The following is a 15,318-nucleotide window of genomic DNA, read 5'->3' as shown; positions in this document are numbered from 1 at the left end:
TGTCCTGGCAAGCTGTGCTGTCCTCGCAAGCTGTGCTGTCCTCGCAAGTTGTGCTGTCCTCGCAAGCTGTGCTGTCCTCGCAAGCTGTGCTGTCCTCGCAAGCTTTGCTGTCCTCCCAAGCTGTGCTGTCGTCCCAAGCTGTGCTGTCCCCACAAGCTGTGCTGTCTCCACAAACTGTGCTGTCTCCGCAAGCTGTGCTGTCCTCGCAAGCTTTGCTGTCCTCCCAAGCTGTGCTGTCGTCCCAAGCTGTGCTGTCCCCACAAGCTGTGCTGTCTCCACAAACTGTGCTGTCTCCGCAAGCTGTGCTGTCTTCGCAAGTTTTGCTGTCCTCGCAAGGTGTGCTCTCCTCACAAGCTGTGTTGTCCTTGCAAGCTGTGCTGTCCTCGCAAGCTGTGTTGTCCTTGCAAATTGTGCCGTCCTCGCAAGCTGTGCTGTCCTCACAAGCTGTGCTGTCCTCGCAAGCTGTGCTGTCCTCGCAAGCTGTGCTGTCCTCGCAAGCTGTGCTGTCCTCGCAAGCTGTGCTGTCCTCGCAAGCGGATCTGTCCTCGCAAGCCGTGCTGTCCTCGCAAGCTGTGCTGTCCTCGCAAGCTGTGCTGTCCTCGCAAGCTGTGCTGTCCACTCAAGTTGTGCTGTCCTCTCAAGTTGAACTGTCCTCTCAATTTGAGCTGTCCCTCAAGTTGAGCTGTCCTCTCAAGTTGAGCTGTAATCTCAAGTTGAGCTGCCCTCTCAAGTTGAGCTGTACTCTCTAGTTCAGCTGTCCTCTCAAGTTGAGCTGTCCTCTCAAGTTGAGCTGTCCTCTCAAGTTGAGCAGTCCTCTCAAGTTGAGCTGTCCTCTCAAGTTGAGCTGTCCTCTCAAGTTGAGCTGTCCTCTCAAGTTGAGCTGTCGTCTCAAGTTGAGCTGTCCTCTCAATTTGAGCTGTCCTCTCAAGCTGAGCTGTCCTCTCAAGTTGAGCTGTCCTCTCAAGTTGAGCTGCCCTCTCAAGTTGAGCTGTCCTCTCAAGTTCAGCTGCCCTCTCAAGGTGAGCTGTCCTCTCAAGTTGAGCTGTCCTCACAAGCTGTGCTGTCCTCGCAAGCTTTGCTGTCCTCGCAAGCTGTGCTGTCCTCGCAAGCTGTGCTGTCCTCGCAAGCTGTGCTGTCCTCGCAAGCTGTGCTGTCCTCGCAAGCCGTGCTGTCCTCGCAAACCATGCTGTCCTCGCTAGCTGTGCTGTCCTCGCAAGCCATGATGTCCTTGCAAGCCATACTGTCCTCGGAAGCCATGCTGTCCTCGCAAGCTTTGCTGTCCTCACAAGTTGTGCTGGCCTCTCAAGTTGAGCTGTCCTCTCAAGTTGAGTTGTCCTCTCAAGTTGAGCTGTCCTCTCAAGTTGAGCTGTCCTCTCAAGTTGAGCTGTCCTCTCAAGTTGAGCTGTTCTCGCAAGCTGTGCTGTGCTCGCAAGCCGTGCTGTCCTCGCAAGCTGTGCTGTCCTCGCAAGCTGTGCTGTCCTCGCAAGCTGTGCTGTCCTCGCAAACCATGCTGTCCTCGCTAGCTGTGCTGTCCTCGCAAGCCATGATGTCCTTGCAAGCCATACTGTCCTCGGAAGCCATGCTGTCCACGCAAGCTTTGCTGTCCTCACAAGTTGTGCTGGCCTCTCAAGTTGAGCTGTCCTCTCAAGTTGAGTTGTCCTCTCAACTTGAGCTGTCCTCTCAAGTTGAGCTGTCCTCTCAAGTTGAGCTGTCCTCTCAAGTTGAGCTGTTCTCGCAAGCTGTGCTGTGCTCGCAAGCCGTGCTGTCCTCGCAAGCTGTGCTGTCCTCGCTAGCTGTGCTGTCCTCGCAAGCTGTGCTGTCCTCGCAAGCTGTGCTGTCCTCAAAAGCTGTGCTGTCCTCGCAAGCTGTGCTGTCCTCGCAAGCTGTGCTGTCCTCGCAAGCTGTGCTGTCCTCGCAAGCTGTGCTGTCCTCGCAAGCTGTGCTGTCCTCGCAAGCTGTGCTGTCCACCCAAGTTGTGCTGTCATCTCAAGTTGTGCTGTCATCTCGAGTTGTGCTGTCCTCTAAAGTTGAGCTGTCCTCTCAAGTTGAAATGTCCTCTCAAGTTGAGCTGTCCTCTCAAGTTGAGCTGTTCTGTCAAGTTGAGCTGTCCTCTCAAGTTGAGCTGTCCTCTCAAGTTGAACTGTCCTCTCAAGTTGAGCTGTCCTCTCAAGTTGAGCTCTCCTCTCATGTTGAGCTCTCCTCTCAAGTTGAGGTGTACTCTCAAGTTGAGCTGTCCTCTCAAGTTTAGCTGTCCTCTCAAGTTGAGCTGTCCTCTCAAGTTGAGCTGTCCTCTCAAGTTGAGCTCTCCTCTCATGTTGAGCTCTCCTCTCAAGTTGAGCTGTTCTGTCAAGTTGAGCTGTCCTCTCAAGTTGAGCTGTCCTCTCAAGTTGAACTGTCCTCTCAAGTTGAGCTGTCCTCTCACGTTGAGCTCTCCTCTCATGTTGAGCTCTCCTCTCATGTTGAGCTCTCCTCTCAAGTTGAGGTGTACTCTCAAGTTGAGCTGTCCTCTCAAGTTTAGCTGTCCTCTCAAGTTGAGCTGTCCTCTCAAGTTGAGCTGTCCTCGCAAGGTGTGCTGTTCTCGCAAGCTGTGCTGTCCTCGCAAGTTGTGCTGTCCTCGCAAGCTGTGCTGTCCTCGCAAGCTGTGCTGTCCTCGCAAGCTGTGCTGTCCTCGCAAGCTGTGCTGTCCTTGCAAGCCGTGCTGTCCTCGCAGGCAGTGCTGTCCTCGCAAGGCTTGCTGTCCTCGCAAGCTGTGCTGTCCTCGCTAGCTGTGCTGTCCTCGCAAGCTGTGCTGTCCTCGCAAGCTGTGCTGTCCCTGCAAGCCATGCTGTCCTCGCAGGCCGTGCTGTCCTCGCAGGCCGTGCTGTCCTCGCAAGCATTGCTGTCCTCGCAAGCTGTGCTGCCCTTGCTAGCGGTGCTGTCCTCGCAAGCTGTGCTGTCCTCGCAAGCTGTGCTGTCCTCGCAAGCTGTGCTGTCCTCGCAAGCTGTGCTGTCCTCGGAAGCTGTGTTGTCCTCGGAAGCTGTGCTGTCCTCGGAAGCTGTCCTTTCCACGGAAGCTGTGCTGTCCTCGCAACCCGTGCTGTCCTCGCAACCTGTGCTGTCCTCGCAAGCCATGCTGTCCTCGCAACCCGTGCTGTCCTCGCAAGGCGTGCTGTCCTCGCAAGCCGTGCTGTCCTGGCAAGCTGTGCTGTCCTCGCAAACCGTGCTGTCCTCGCAAGCCGTGCTGTCCTCGCAAGCTGTGCTGTTTTTGCAAGCCGTGCTGTCCTCGCAAGCCGTGCTGTCCTCGTAATTTTAGCGGTCCTCGCAAGCTGTGCTGTCCTCCCAAGCTGTGCTGTCCGCGAAAGTTGTGCTGTCGTCTCTAGTTGAGCTGTCCTCTCAAGTTGAGCTGTCCTCTTAAGTTGAGCTGTCCTCTCAAGTTGAGCTGTCCTCTCTAGTTGATCTGTCCTCTCTAGTTGAACTGTCCTCTTTAGTTGAGCTGTCCTCTCTAGTTGAGCTGTCATCTCTAGTTGAGCTGTCCTCTCTAGTTGAGCTGTCCTCTCAAGTTCAGCTTTCAACTCAAATTGAGCTCTCCTCTCAAGTTGAGCTCTCCTCTCAAGTTGAGCTCTCCTCACAAGTTTAGCGGTCATCTCAAGGTGAGCTGTCCTCTCAAGTTGAGCCGTCCTCACAAGCTGTGCTGTCCTGGCAAGCTGTGCTGTCCTCGCAAGCTGTGCTGTCCTCGCAAGTTGTGCTGTCCTCGCAAGCTGTGCTGTCCTCGCAAGCTGTGCTGTCCTCGCAAGCTTTGCTGTCCTCCCAAGCTGTGCTGTCGTCCCAAGCTGTGCTGTCCCCACAAGCTGTGCTGTCTCCACAAACTGTGCTGTCTCCGCAAGCTGTGCTGTCCTCGCAAGCTTTGCTGTCCTCCCAAGCTGTGCTGTCGTCCCAAGCTGTGCTGTCCCCACAAGCTGTGCTGTCTCCACAAACTGTGCTGTCTCCGCAAGCTGTGCTGTCTTCGCAAGCTTTGCTGTCCTCGCAAGGTGTGCTCTCCTCACAAGCTGTGTTGTCCTTGCAAGCTGTGCTGTCCTCGCAAGCTGTGTTGTCCTTGCAAATTGTGCCGTCCTCGCAAGCTGTGCTGTCCTCACAAGCTGTGCTGTCCTCGCAAGCTGTGCTGTCCTCGCAAGCTGTGCTGTCCTCGCAAGCTGTGCTGTCCTCGCAAGCTGTGCTGTCCTCGCAAGCTGTGCTGTCCTCGCAAGCGGATCTGTCCTCGCAAGCCGTGCTGTCCTCGCAAGCTGTGCTGTCCTCGCAAGCTGTGCTGTCCTCGCAAGCTGTGCTGTCCACTCAAGTTGTGCTGTCCTCTCAAGTTGAACTGTCCTCTCAATTTGAGCTGTCCCTCAAGTTGAGCTGTCCTCTCAAGTTGAGCTGTAATCTCAAGTTGAGCTGCCCTCTCAAGTTGAGCTGTACTCTCTAGTTCAGCTGTCCTCTCAAGTTGAGCTGTCCTCTCAAGTTGAGCTGTCCTCTCAAGTTGAGCAGTCCTCTCAAGTTGAGCTGTCCTCTCAAGTTGAGCTGTCCTCTCAAGTTGAGCTGTCCTCTCAAGTTGAGCTGTCGTCTCAAGTTGAGCTGTCCTCTCAATTTGAGCTGTCCTCTCAAGCTGAGCTGTCCTCTCAAGTTGAGCTGTCCTCTCAAGTTGAGCTGCCCTCTCAAGTTGAGCTGTCCTCTCAAGTTCAGCTGCCCTCTCAAGTTGAGCTGTCCTCTCAAGTTGAGCTGTCCTCACAAGCTGTGCTGTCCTCGCAAGCTTTGCTGTCCTCGCAAGCTGTGCTGTCCTCGCAAGCTGTGCTGTCCTCGCAAGCTGTGCTGTCCTCGCAAGCTGTGCTGTCCTCGCAAGCCGTGCTGTCCTCGCAAACCATGCTGTCCTCGCTAGCTGTGCTGTCCTCGCAAGCCATGATGTCCTTGCAAGCCATACTGTCCTCGGAAGCCATGCTGTCCTCGCAAGCTTTGCTGTCCTCACAAGTTGTGCTGGCCTCTCAAGTTGAGCTGTCCTCTCAAGTTGAGTTGTCCTCTCAAGTTGAGCTGTCCTCTCAAGTTGAGCTGTCCTCTCAAGTTGAGCTGTCCTCTCAAGTTGAGCTGTTCTCGCAAGCTGTGCTGTGCTCGCAAGCCGTGCTGTCCTCGCAAGCTGTGCTGTCCTCGCAAGCTGTGCTGTCCTCGCAAGCTGTGCTGTCCTCGCAAACCATGCTGTCCTCGCTAGCTGTGCTGTCCTCGCAAGCCATGATGTCCTTGCAAGCCATACTGTCCTCGGAAGCCATGCTGTCCTCGCAAGCTTTGCTGTCCTCACAAGTTGTGCTGGCCTCTCAAGTTGAGCTGTCCTCTCAAGTTGAGTTGTCCTCTCAACTTGAGCTGTCCTCTCAAGTTGAGCTGTCCTCTCAAGTTGAGCTGTCCTCTCAAGTTGAGCTGTTCTCGCAAGCTGTGCTGTTCTCGCAAGCTGTGCTGTGCTCGCAAGCCGTGCTGTCCTCGCAAGCTGTGCTGTCCTCGCTAGCTGTGCTGTCCTCGCAAGCTGTGCTGTCCTCGCAAGCTGTGCTGTCCTCAAAAGCTGTGCTGTCCTCGCAAGCTGTGCTGTCCTCGCAAGCTGTGCTGTCCTCGCAAGCTGTGCTGTCCTCGCAAGCTGTGCTGTCCTCGCAAGCTGTGCTGTCCACCCAAGTTGTGCTGTCATCTCAAGTTGTGCTGTCATCTCGAGTTGTGCTGTCCTCTAAAGTTGAGCTGTCCTCTCAAGTTGAAATGTCCTCTCAAGTTGAGCTGTCCTCTCAAGTTGAGCTGTTCTGTCAAGTTGAGCTGTCCTCTCAAGTTGAGCTGTCCTCTCAAGTTGAACTGTCCTCTCAAGTTGAGCTGTCCTCTCAAGTTGAGCTCTCCTCTCATGTTGAGCTCTCCTCTCAAGTTGAGGTGTACTCTCAAGTTGAGCTGTCCTCTCAAGTTTAGCTGTCCTCTCAAGTTGAGCTGTCCTCTCAAGTTGAGCTGTCCTCTCAAGTTGAGCTCTCCTCTCATGTTGAGCTCTCCTCTCAAGTTGAGCTGTTCTGTCAAGTTGAGCTGTCCTCTCAAGTTGAGCTGTCCTCTCAAGTTGAACTGTCCTCTCAAGTTGAGCTGTCCTCTCACGTTGAGCTCTCCTCTCATGTTGAGCTCTCCTCTCAAGTTGAGGTGTACTCTCAAGTTGAGCTGTCCTCTCAAGTTTAGCTGTCCTCTCAAGTTGAGCTGTCCTCTCAAGTTGAGCTGTCCTCGCAAGGTGTGCTGTTCTCGCAAGCTGTGCTGTCCTCGCAAGTTGTGCTGTCCTCGCAAGCTGTGCTGTCCTCGCAAGCTGTGCTGTCCTCGCAAGCTGTGCTGTCCTCGCAAGCTGTGCTGTCCTTGCAAGCCGTGCTGTCCTCGCAGGCAGTGCTGTCCTCGCAAGGCTTGCTGTCCTCGCAAGCTGTGCTGTCCTCGCTAGCTGTGCTGTCCTCGCAAGCTGTGCTGTCCTCGCAAGCTGTGCTGTCCCTGCAAGCCATGCTGTCCTCGCAGGCCGTGCTGTCCTCGCAGGCCGTGCTGTCCTCGCAAGCATTGCTGTCCTCGCAAGCTGTGCTGCCCTTGCTAGCGGTGCTGTCCTCGCAAGCTGTGCTGTCCTCGCAAGCTGTGCTGTCCTCGCAAGCTGTGCTGTCCTCGGAAGCTGTGTTGTCCTCGGAAGCTGTGCTGTCCTCGGAAGCTGTCCTTTCCACGGAAGCTGTGCTGTCCTCGCAACCCGTGCTGTCCTCGCAACCTGTGCTGTCCTCGCAAGCCATGCTGTCCTCGCAACCCGTGCTGTCCTCGCAAGGCGTGCTGTCCTCGCAAGCCGTGCTGTCCTGGCAAGCTGTGCTGTCCTCGCAAACCGTGCTGTCCTCGCAAGCCGTGCTGTCCTCGCAAGCTGTGCTGTTTTTGCAAGCCGTGCTGTCCTCGCAAGCCGTGCTGTCCTCGTAATTTTAGCGGTCCTCGCAAGCTGTGCTGTCCTCCCAAGCTGTGCTGTCCGCGAAAGTTGTGCTGTCGTCTCTAGTTGAGCTGTCCTCTCAAGTTGAGCTGTCCTCTTAAGTTGAGCTGTCCTCTCAAGTTGAGCTGTCCTCTCTAGTTGATCTGTCCTCTCTAGTTGAACTGTCCTCTTTAGTTGAGCTGTCCTCTCTAGTTGAGCTGTCATCTCTAGTTGAGCTGTCCTCTCTAGTTGAGCTGTCCTCTCAAGTTCAGCTTTCAACTCAAATTGAGCTCTCCTCTCAAGTTGAGCTCTCCTCTCAAGTTGAGCTCTCCTCACAAGTTTAGCGGTCATCTCAAGGTGAGCTGTCCTCTCAAGTTGAGCCGTCCTCACAAGCTGTGCTGTCCTGGCAAGCTGTGCTGTCCTCGCAAGCTGTGCTGTCCTCGCAAGTTGTGCTGTCCTCGCAAGCTGTGCTGTCCTCGCAAGCTGTGCTGTCCTCGCAAGCTTTGCTGTCCTCCCAAGCTGTGCTGTCGTCCCAAGCTGTGCTGTCCCCACAAGCTGTGCTGTCTCCACAAACTGTGCTGTCTCCGCAAGCTGTGCTGTCCTCGCAAGCTTTGCTGTCCTCCCAAGCTGTGCTGTCGTCCCAAGCTGTGCTGTCCCCACAAGCTGTGCTGTCTCCACAAACTGTGCTGTCTCCGCAAGCTGTGCTGTCTTCGCAAGCTTTGCTGTCCTCGCAAGGTGTGCTCTCCTCACAAGCTGTGTTGTCCTTGCAAGCTGTGCTGTCCTCGCAAGCTGTGTTGTCCTTGCAAATTGTGCCGTCCTCGCAAGCTGTGCTGTCCTCACAAGCTGTGCTGTCCTCGCAAGCTGTGCTGTCCTCGCAAGCTGTGCTGTCCTCGCAAGCTGTGCTGTCCTCGCAAGCTGTGCTGTCCTCGCAAGCGGATCTGTCCTCGCAAGCCGTGCTGTCCTCGCAAGCTGTGCTGTCCTCGCAAGCTGTGCTGTCCTCGCAAGCTGTGCTGTCCACTCAAGTTGTGCTGTCCTCTCAAGTTGAACTGTCCTCTCAATTTGAGCTGTCCCTCAAGTTGAGCTGTCCTCTCAAGTTGAGCTGTAATCTCAAGTTGAGCTGCCCTCCCAAGTTGAGCTGTACTCTCTAGTTCAGCTGTCCTCTCAAGTTGAGCTGTCCTCTCAAGTTGAGCTGTCCTCTCAAGTTGAGCAGTCCTCTCAAGTTGAGCTGTCCTCTCAAGTTGAGCTGTCCTCTCAAGTTGAGCTGTCCTCTCAAGTTGAGCTGTCGTCTCAAGTTGAGCTGTCCTCTCAATTTGAGCTGTCCTCTCAAGCTGAGCTGTCCTCTCAAGTTGAGCTGTCCTCTCAAGTTGAGCTGCCCTCTCAAGTTGAGCTGTCCTCTCAAGTTCAGCTGCCCTCTCAAGTTGAGCTGTCCTCTCAAGTTGAGCTGTCCTCACAAGCTGTGCTGTCCTCGCAAGCTTTGCTGTCCTCGCAAGCTGTGCTGTCCTCGCAAGCTGTGCTGTCCTCGCAAGCTGTGCTGTCCTCGCAAGCTGTGCTGTCCTCGCAAGCCGTGCTGTCCTCGCAAACCATGCTGTCCTCGCTAGCTGTGCTGTCCTCGCAAGCCATGATGTCCTTGCAAGCCATACTGTCCTCGGAAGCCATGCTGTCCTCGCAAGCTTTGCTGTCCTCACAAGTTGTGCTGGCCTCTCAAGTTGAGCTGTCCTCTCAAGTTGAGTTGTCCTCTCAAGTTGAGCTGTCCTCTCAAGTTGAGCTGTCCTCTCAAGTTGAGCTGTCCTCTCAAGTTGAGCTGTTCTCGCAAGCTGTGCTGTGCTCGCAAGCCGTGCTGTCCTCGCAAGCTGTGCTGTCCTCGCAAGCTGTGCTGTCCTCGCAAGCTGTGCTGTCCTCGCAAACCATGCTGTCCTCGCTAGCTGTGCTGTCCTCGCAAGCCATGATGTCCTTGCAAGCCATACTGTCCTCGGAAGCCATGCTGTCCTCGCAAGCTTTGCTGTCCTCACAAGTTGTGCTGGCCTCTCAAGTTGAGCTGTCCTCTCAAGTTGAGTTGTCCTCTCAACTTGAGCTGTCCTCTCAAGTTTAGCTGTCCTCTCAAGTTGAGCTGTCCTCTCAAGTTGAGCTGTTCTCGCAAGCTGTGCTGTGCTCGCAAGCCGTGCTGTCCTCGCAAGCTGTGCTGTCCTCGCTAGCTGTGCTGTCCTCGCAAGCTGTGCTGTCCTCGCAAGCTGTGCTGTCCTCAAAAGCTGTGCTGTCCTCGCAAGCTGTGCTGTCCTCGCAAGCTGTGCTGTCCTCGCAAGCTGTGCTGTCCTCGCAAGCTGTGCTGTCCTCGCAAGCTGTGCTGTCCTCGCAAGCTGTGCTGTCCACCCAAGTTGTGCTGTCATCTCAAGTTGTGCTGTCATCTCGAGTTGTGCTGTCCTCTAAAGTTGAGCTGTCCTCTCAAGTTGAAATGTCCTCTCAAGTTGAGCTGTCCTCTCAAGTTGAGCTGTTCTGTCAAGTTGAGCTGTCCTCTCAAGTTGAGCTGTCCTCTCAAGTTGAACTGTCCTCTCAAGTTGAGCTGTCCTCTCAAGTTGAGCTCTCCTCTCATGTTGAGCTCTCCTCTCAAGTTGAGGTGTACTCTCAAGTTGAGCTGTCCTCTCAAGTTTAGCTGTCCTCTCAAGTTGAGCTGTCCTCTCAAGTTGAGCTGTCCTCTCAAGTTGAGCTCTCCTCTCATGTTGAGCTCTCCTCTCAAGTTGAGCTGTTCTGTCAAGTTGAGCTGTCCTCTCAAGTTGAGCTGTCCTCTCAAGTTGAACTGTCCTCTCAAGTTGAGCTGTCCTCTCACGTTGAGCTCTCCTCTCATGTTGAGCTCTCCTCTCAAGTTGAGGTGTACTCTCAAGTTGAGCTGTCCTCTCAAGTTTAGCTGTCCTCTCAAGTTGAGCTGTCCTCTCAAGTTGAGCTGTCCTCGCAAGGTGTGCTGTTCTCGCAAGCTGTGCTGTCCTCGCAAGTTGTGCTGTCCTCGCAAGCTGTGCTGTCCTCGCAAGCTGTGCTGTCCTCGCAAGCTGTGCTGTGCTCGCAAGCTGTGCTGTCCTTGCAAGCCGTGCTGTCCTCGCAGGCAGTGCTGTCCTCGCAAGGCTTGCTGTCCTCGCAAGCTGTGCTGTCCTCGCTAGCTGTGCTGTCCTCGCAAGCTGTGCTGTCCTCGCAAGCTGTGCTGTCCCTGCAAGCCATGCTGTCCTCGCAGGCCGTGCTGTCCTCGCAGGCCGTGCTGTCCTCGCAAGCATTGCTGTCCTCGCAAGCTGTGCTGCCCTTGCTAGCGGTGCTGTCCTCGCAAGCTGTGCTGTCCTCGCAAGCTGTACTGTCCTCGCAAGCTGTGCTGTCCTCGCAAGCTGTGCTGTCCTCGGAAGCTGTGTTGTCCTCGGAAGCTGTGCTGTCCTCGGAAGCTGTCCTTTCCATGGAAGCTGTGCTGTCCTCGCAACCCGTGCTGTCCTCGCAACCTGTGCTGTCCTCGCAAGCCATGCTGTCCTCGCAACCCGTGCTGTCCTCGCAAGGCGTGCTGTCCTCGCAAGCCGTGCTGTCCTGGCAAGCTGTGCTGTCCTCGCAAACCGTGCTGTCCTCGCAAGCCGTGCTGTCCTCGCAAGCTGTGCTGTTTTTGCAAGCCGTGCTGTCCTCGCAAGCCGTGCTGTCCTCGTAATTTTAGCGGTCCTCGCAAGCTGTGCTGTCCTCCCAAGCTGTGCTGTCCGCGAAAGTTGTGCTGTCGTCTCTAGTTGAGCTGTCCTCTCAAGTTGAGCTGTCCTCTTAAGTTGAGCTGTCCTCTCAAGTTGAGCTGTCCTCTCTAGTTGATCTGTCCTCTCTAGTTGAACTGTCCTCTTTAGTTGAGCTGTCCTCTCTAGTTGAGCTGTCATCTCTAGTTGAGCTGTCCTCTCTCGTTGAGCTGTCTTCTCAAGTTCAGCTTTCAACTCAAATTGAGCTCTCCTCTCAAGTTGAGCTCTCCTCTCAAGTTGAGCTCTCCTCACAAGTTTAGCGGTCATCTCAAGGTGAGCTGTCCTCTCAAGTTGAGCCGTCCTCACAAGCTGTGCTGTCCTGGCAAGCTGTGCTGTCCTCGCAAGCTGTGCTGTCCTCGCAAGTTGTGCTGTCCTCGCAAGCTGTGCTGTCCTCGCAAGCTGTGCTGTCCTCGCAAGCTTTGCTGTCCTCCCAAGCTGTGCTGTCGTCCCAAGCTGTGCTGTCCCCACAAGCTGTGCTGTCTCCACAAACTGTGCTGTCTCCGCAAGCTGTGCTGTCCTCGCAAGCTTTGCTGTCCTCCCAAGCTGTGCTGTCGTCCCAAGCTGTGCTGTCCCCACAAGCTGTGCTGTCTCCACAAACTGTGCTGTCTCCGCAAGCTGTGCTGTCTTCGCAAGCTTTGCTGTCCTCGCAAGGTGTGCTCTCCTCACAAGCTGTGTTGTCCTTGCAAGCTGTGCTGTCCTCGCAAGCTGTGTTGTCCTTGCAAATTGTGCCGTCCTCGCAAGCTGTGCTGTCCTCACAAGCTGTGCTGTCCTCGCAAGCTGTGCTGTCCTCGCAAGCTGTGCTGTCCTCGCAAGCTGTGCTGTCCTCGCAAGCTGTGCTGTCCTCGCAAGCGGATCTGTCCTCGCAAGCCGTGCTGTCCTCGCAAGCTGTGCTGTCCTCGCAAGCTGTGCTGTCCTCGCAAGCTGTGCTGTCCACTCAAGTTGTGCTGTCCTCTCAAGTTGAACTGTCCTCTCAATTTGAGCTGTCCCTCAAGTTGAGCTGTCCTCTCAAGTTGAGCTGTAATCTCAAGTTGAGCTGCCCTCTCAAGTTGAGCTGTACTCTCTAGTTCAGCTGTCCTCTCAAGTTGAGCTGTCCTCTCAAGTTGAGCTGTCCTCTCAAGTTGAGCAGTCCTCTCAAGTTGAGCTGTCCTCTCAAGTTGAGCTGTCCTCTCAAGTTGAGCTGTCCTCTCAAGTTGAGCTGTCGTCTCAAGTTGAGCTGTCCTCTCAATTTGAGCTGTCCTCTCAAGCTGAGCTGTCCTCTCAAGTTGAGCTGTCCTCTCAAGTTGAGCTGCCCTCTCAAGTTGAGCTGTCCTCTCAAGTTCAGCTGCCCTCTCAAGTTGAGCTGTCCTCTCAAGTTGAGCTGTCCTCACAAGCTGTGCTGTCCTCGCAAGCTTTGCTGTCCTCGCAAGCTGTGCTGTCCTCGCAAGCTGTGCTGTCCTCGCAAGCTGTGCTGTCCTCGCAAGCTGTGCTGTCCTCGCAAGCCGTGCTGTCCTCGCAAACCATGCTGTCCTCGCTAGCTGTGCTGTCCTCGCAAGCCATGATGTCCTTGCAAGCCATACTGTCCTCGGAAGCCATGCTGTCCTCGCAAGCTTTGCTGTCCTCACAAGTTGTGCTGGCCTCTCAAGTTGAGCTGTCCTCTCAAGTTGAGTTGTCCTCTCAAGTTGAGCTGTCCTCTCAAGTTGAGCTGTCCTCTCAAGTTGAGCTGTCCTCTCAAGTTGAGCTGTCCTCTCAAGTTGAGCTGTTCTCGCAAGCTGTGCTGTGCTCGCAAGCTGTGCTGTCCTCGCAAGCTGTGCTGTCCTCGCAAGCTGTGCTGTCCTCGCAAGCGGATCTGTCCTCGCAAGCCGTGCCGTCCTCGCAAGCTGTGCTGTCCTCACAAGCTGTGCTGTCCTCGCAAGCTGTGCTGTCCTCGCAAGCTGTGCTGTCCTCGCAAGCTGTGCTGTCCTCGCAAGCTGTGCTGTCCTCGCAAGCGGATCTGTCCTCGCAAGCCGTGCTGTCCTCGCAAGCTGTGCTGTCCTCGCAAGCTGTGCTGTCCTCGCAAGCTGTGCTGTCCACTCAAGTTGTGCTGTCCTCTCAAGTTGAACTGTCCTCTCAATTTGAGCTGTCCCTCAAGTTGAGCTGTCCTCTCAAGTTGAGCTGTAATCTCAAGTTGAGCTGCCCTCTCAAGTTGAGCTGTACTCTCTAGTTCAGCTGTCCTCTCAAGTTGAGCTGTCCTCTCAAGTTGAGCTGTCCTCTCAAGTTGAGCAGTCCTCTCAAGTTGAGCTGTCCTCTCAAGTTGAGCTGTCCTCTCAAGTTGAGCTGTCGTCTCAAGTTGAGCTGTCCTCTCAATTTGAGCTGTCCTCTCAAGCTGAGCTGTCCTCTCAAGTTGAGCTGTCCTCTCAAGTTGAGCTGCCCTCTCAAGTTGAGCTGTCCTCTCAAGTTCAGCTGCCCTCTCAAGTTGAGCTGTCCTCTCAAGTTGAGCTGTCCTCACAAGCTGTGCTGTCCTCGCAAGCTTTGCTGTCCTCGCAAGCTGTGCTGTCCTCGCAAGCTGTGCTGTCCTCGCAAGCTGTGCTGTCCTCGCAAGCTGTGCTGTCCTCGCAAGCCGTGCTGTCCTCGCAAACCATGCTGTCCTCGCTAGCTGTGCTGTCCTCGCAAGCCATGATGTCCTTGCAAGCCATACTGTCCTCGGAAGCCATGCTGTCCTCGCAAGCTTTGCTGTCCTCACAAGTTGTGCTGGCCTCTCAAGTTGAGCTGTCCTCTCAAGTTGAGTTGTCCTCTCAAGTTGAGCTGTCCTCTCAAGTTGAGCTGTCCTCTCAAGTTGAGCTGTCCTCTCAAGTTGAGCTGTTCTCGCAAGCTGTGCTGTGCTTGCAAGCCGTGCTGTCCTCGCAAGCTGTGCTGTCCTCGCAAGCTGTGCTGTCCTCGCAAGCTGTGCTGTCCTCGCAAACCATGCTGTCCTCGCTAGCTGTGCTGTCCTCGCAAGCCATGATGTCCTTGCAAGCCATACTGTCCTCGGAAGCCATGCTGTCCTCGCAAGCATTGCTGTCCTCACAAGTTGTGCTGGCCTCTCAAGTTGAGCTGTCCTCTCAAGTTGAGTTGTCCTCTCAACTTGAGCTGTCCTCTCAAGTTGAGCTGTCCTCTCAAGTTGAGCTGTCCTCTCAAGTTGAGCTGTTCTCGCAAGCTGTGCTGTGCTCGCAAGCCGTGCTGTCCTCGCAAGCTGTGCTGTCCTCGCTAGCTGTGCTGTCCTCGCAAGCTGTGCTGTCCTCGCAAGCTGTGCTGTCCTCAAAAGCTGTGCTGTCCTCGCAAGCTGTGCTGTCCTCGCAAGCTGTGCTGTCCTCGCAAGCTGTGCTGTCCTCGCAAGCTGTGCTGTCCTCGCAAGCTGTGCTGTCCTCGCAAGCTGTGCTGTCCACCCAAGTTGTGCTGTCATCTCAAGTTGTGCTGTCATCTCGAGTTGTGCTGTCCTCTCAAGTTGAGCTGTCCTCTCAAGTTGAAATGTCCTCTCAAGTTGAGCTGTCCTCTCAAGTTGAGCTGTTCTGTCAAGTTGAGCTGTCCTCTCAAGTTGAGCTGTCCTCTCAAGTTGAACTGTCCTCTCAAGTTGAGCTGTCCTCTCAAGTTGAGCTCTCCTCTCATGTTGAGCTCTCCTCTCAAGTTGAGGTGTACTCTCAAGTTGAGCTGTCCTCTCAAGTTTAGCTGTCCTCTCAAGTTGAGCTGTCCTCTCAAGTTGAGCTGTCCTCTCAAGTTGAGCTCTCCTCTCATGTTGAGCTCTCCTCTCAAGTTGAGCTGTTCTGTCAAGTTGAGCTGTCCTCTCAAGTTGAGCTGTCCTCTCAAGTTGAACTGTCCTCTCAAGTTGAGCTGTCCTCTCACGTTGAGCTCTCCTCTCATGTTGAGCTCTCCTCTCAAGTTGAGGTGTACTCTCAAGTTGAGCTGTCCTCTCAAGTTTAGCTGTCCTCTCAAGTTGAGCTGTCCTCTCAAGTTGAGCTGTCCTCGCAAGGTGTGCTGTTCTCGCAAGCTGTGCTGTCCTCGCAAGTTGTGCTGTCCTCGCAAGCTGTGCTGTCCTCGCAAGCTGTGCTGTCCTCGCAAGCTGTGCTGTCCTCGCAAGCTGTGCTGTCCTTGCAAGCCGTGCTGTCCTCGCAGGCAGTGCTGTCCTCGCAAGGCTTGCTGTCCTCGCAAGCTGTGCTGTCCTCGCTAGCTGTGCTGTCCTCGCAAGCTGTGCTGTCCTCGCAAGCTGTGCTGTCCCTGCAAGCCATGCTGTCCTCGCAGGCCGTGCTGTCCTCGCAGGCCGTGCTGTCCTCGCAAGCATTGCTGTCCTCGCAAGCTGTGCTGCCCTTGCTAGCGGTGCTGTCCTCGCAAGCTGTGCTGTCCTCGCAAGCTGTGCTGTCCTCGCAAGCTGTGCTGTCCTCGCAAGCTGTGCTGTCCTCGGAAGCTGTGTTGTCCTCGGAAGCTGTGCTGTCCTCGGAAGCTGTCCTTTCCACGGAAGCTGTGCTGTCCTCGCAACCCGTGCTGTCCTCGCAACCTGTGCTGTCCTCGCAAGCCATGCTGTCCTCGCAACCCGTGCTGTCCTCGCAAGGCGTGCTGTCCTCGCAAGCCGTGCTGTCCTGGCAAAATGTGCTGTCCTCGCAAACCGTGCTGTCCTCGCAAGCCGTGCTGTCCTCGCAAGCTGTGCTGTTTTTGCAAGCCGTGCTGTCC

General features: G+C 55.2%; 1 protein-coding gene across 1 annotated transcript; it reads right to left on the bottom strand.

The window, feature by feature from the left end:
- Positions 1 to 3,408: 3,408 nt before the first annotated feature.
- On the bottom strand, positions 3,409 to 14,514 carry LOC126443325 (seminal vesicle major clotting proteins-like). The gene is made up of 3 exons (XM_050090918.1): positions 14,162 to 14,514; positions 5,908 to 6,142; positions 3,409 to 3,531 (listed from the first exon to the last, which is right to left on the bottom strand). The coding sequence occupies exons 1-3, from the start codon at positions 14,512 to 14,514 to the stop codon at positions 3,409 to 3,411; spliced, it is 711 nt and encodes a 236-aa protein (XP_049946875.1).
- Positions 14,515 to 15,318: the final 804 nt, after the last annotated feature.

Source organism: Schistocerca serialis, unplaced genomic scaffold, assembly GCF_023864345.2.
Source record: "Schistocerca serialis cubense isolate TAMUIC-IGC-003099 unplaced genomic scaffold, iqSchSeri2.2 HiC_scaffold_1451, whole genome shotgun sequence".
Lineage (NCBI taxonomy): Eukaryota > Metazoa > Arthropoda > Insecta > Orthoptera > Acrididae > Schistocerca > Schistocerca serialis.
The sequence above is the reverse complement of the archived record's forward strand: the minus strand, read 5'-3'. Positions and strand labels throughout refer to the sequence as shown.

Bases quoted from the DNA above. Each gene is read 5' to 3' on its own strand.
- LOC126443325 (XM_050090918.1), bottom strand. From the start codon at position 14,514: ATGAGAGGAGAGCTCAACGTGAGAGGACAGCTCAACTTGAGAGGACAG. The intron at 6,143-14,161 runs GCTCAACTTGAG...CCTCAACTTGAG, and splicing joins CAGCTCAACTTGACAGAACA to AGGAGAGCTCAACATGAGAG. The intron at 3,532-5,907 runs GTACACCTCAAC...TGAACTTGAGAG, and splicing joins GAGGACAGCTCAACTTGAGA to GACAGCTCAACTAGAGAGGA.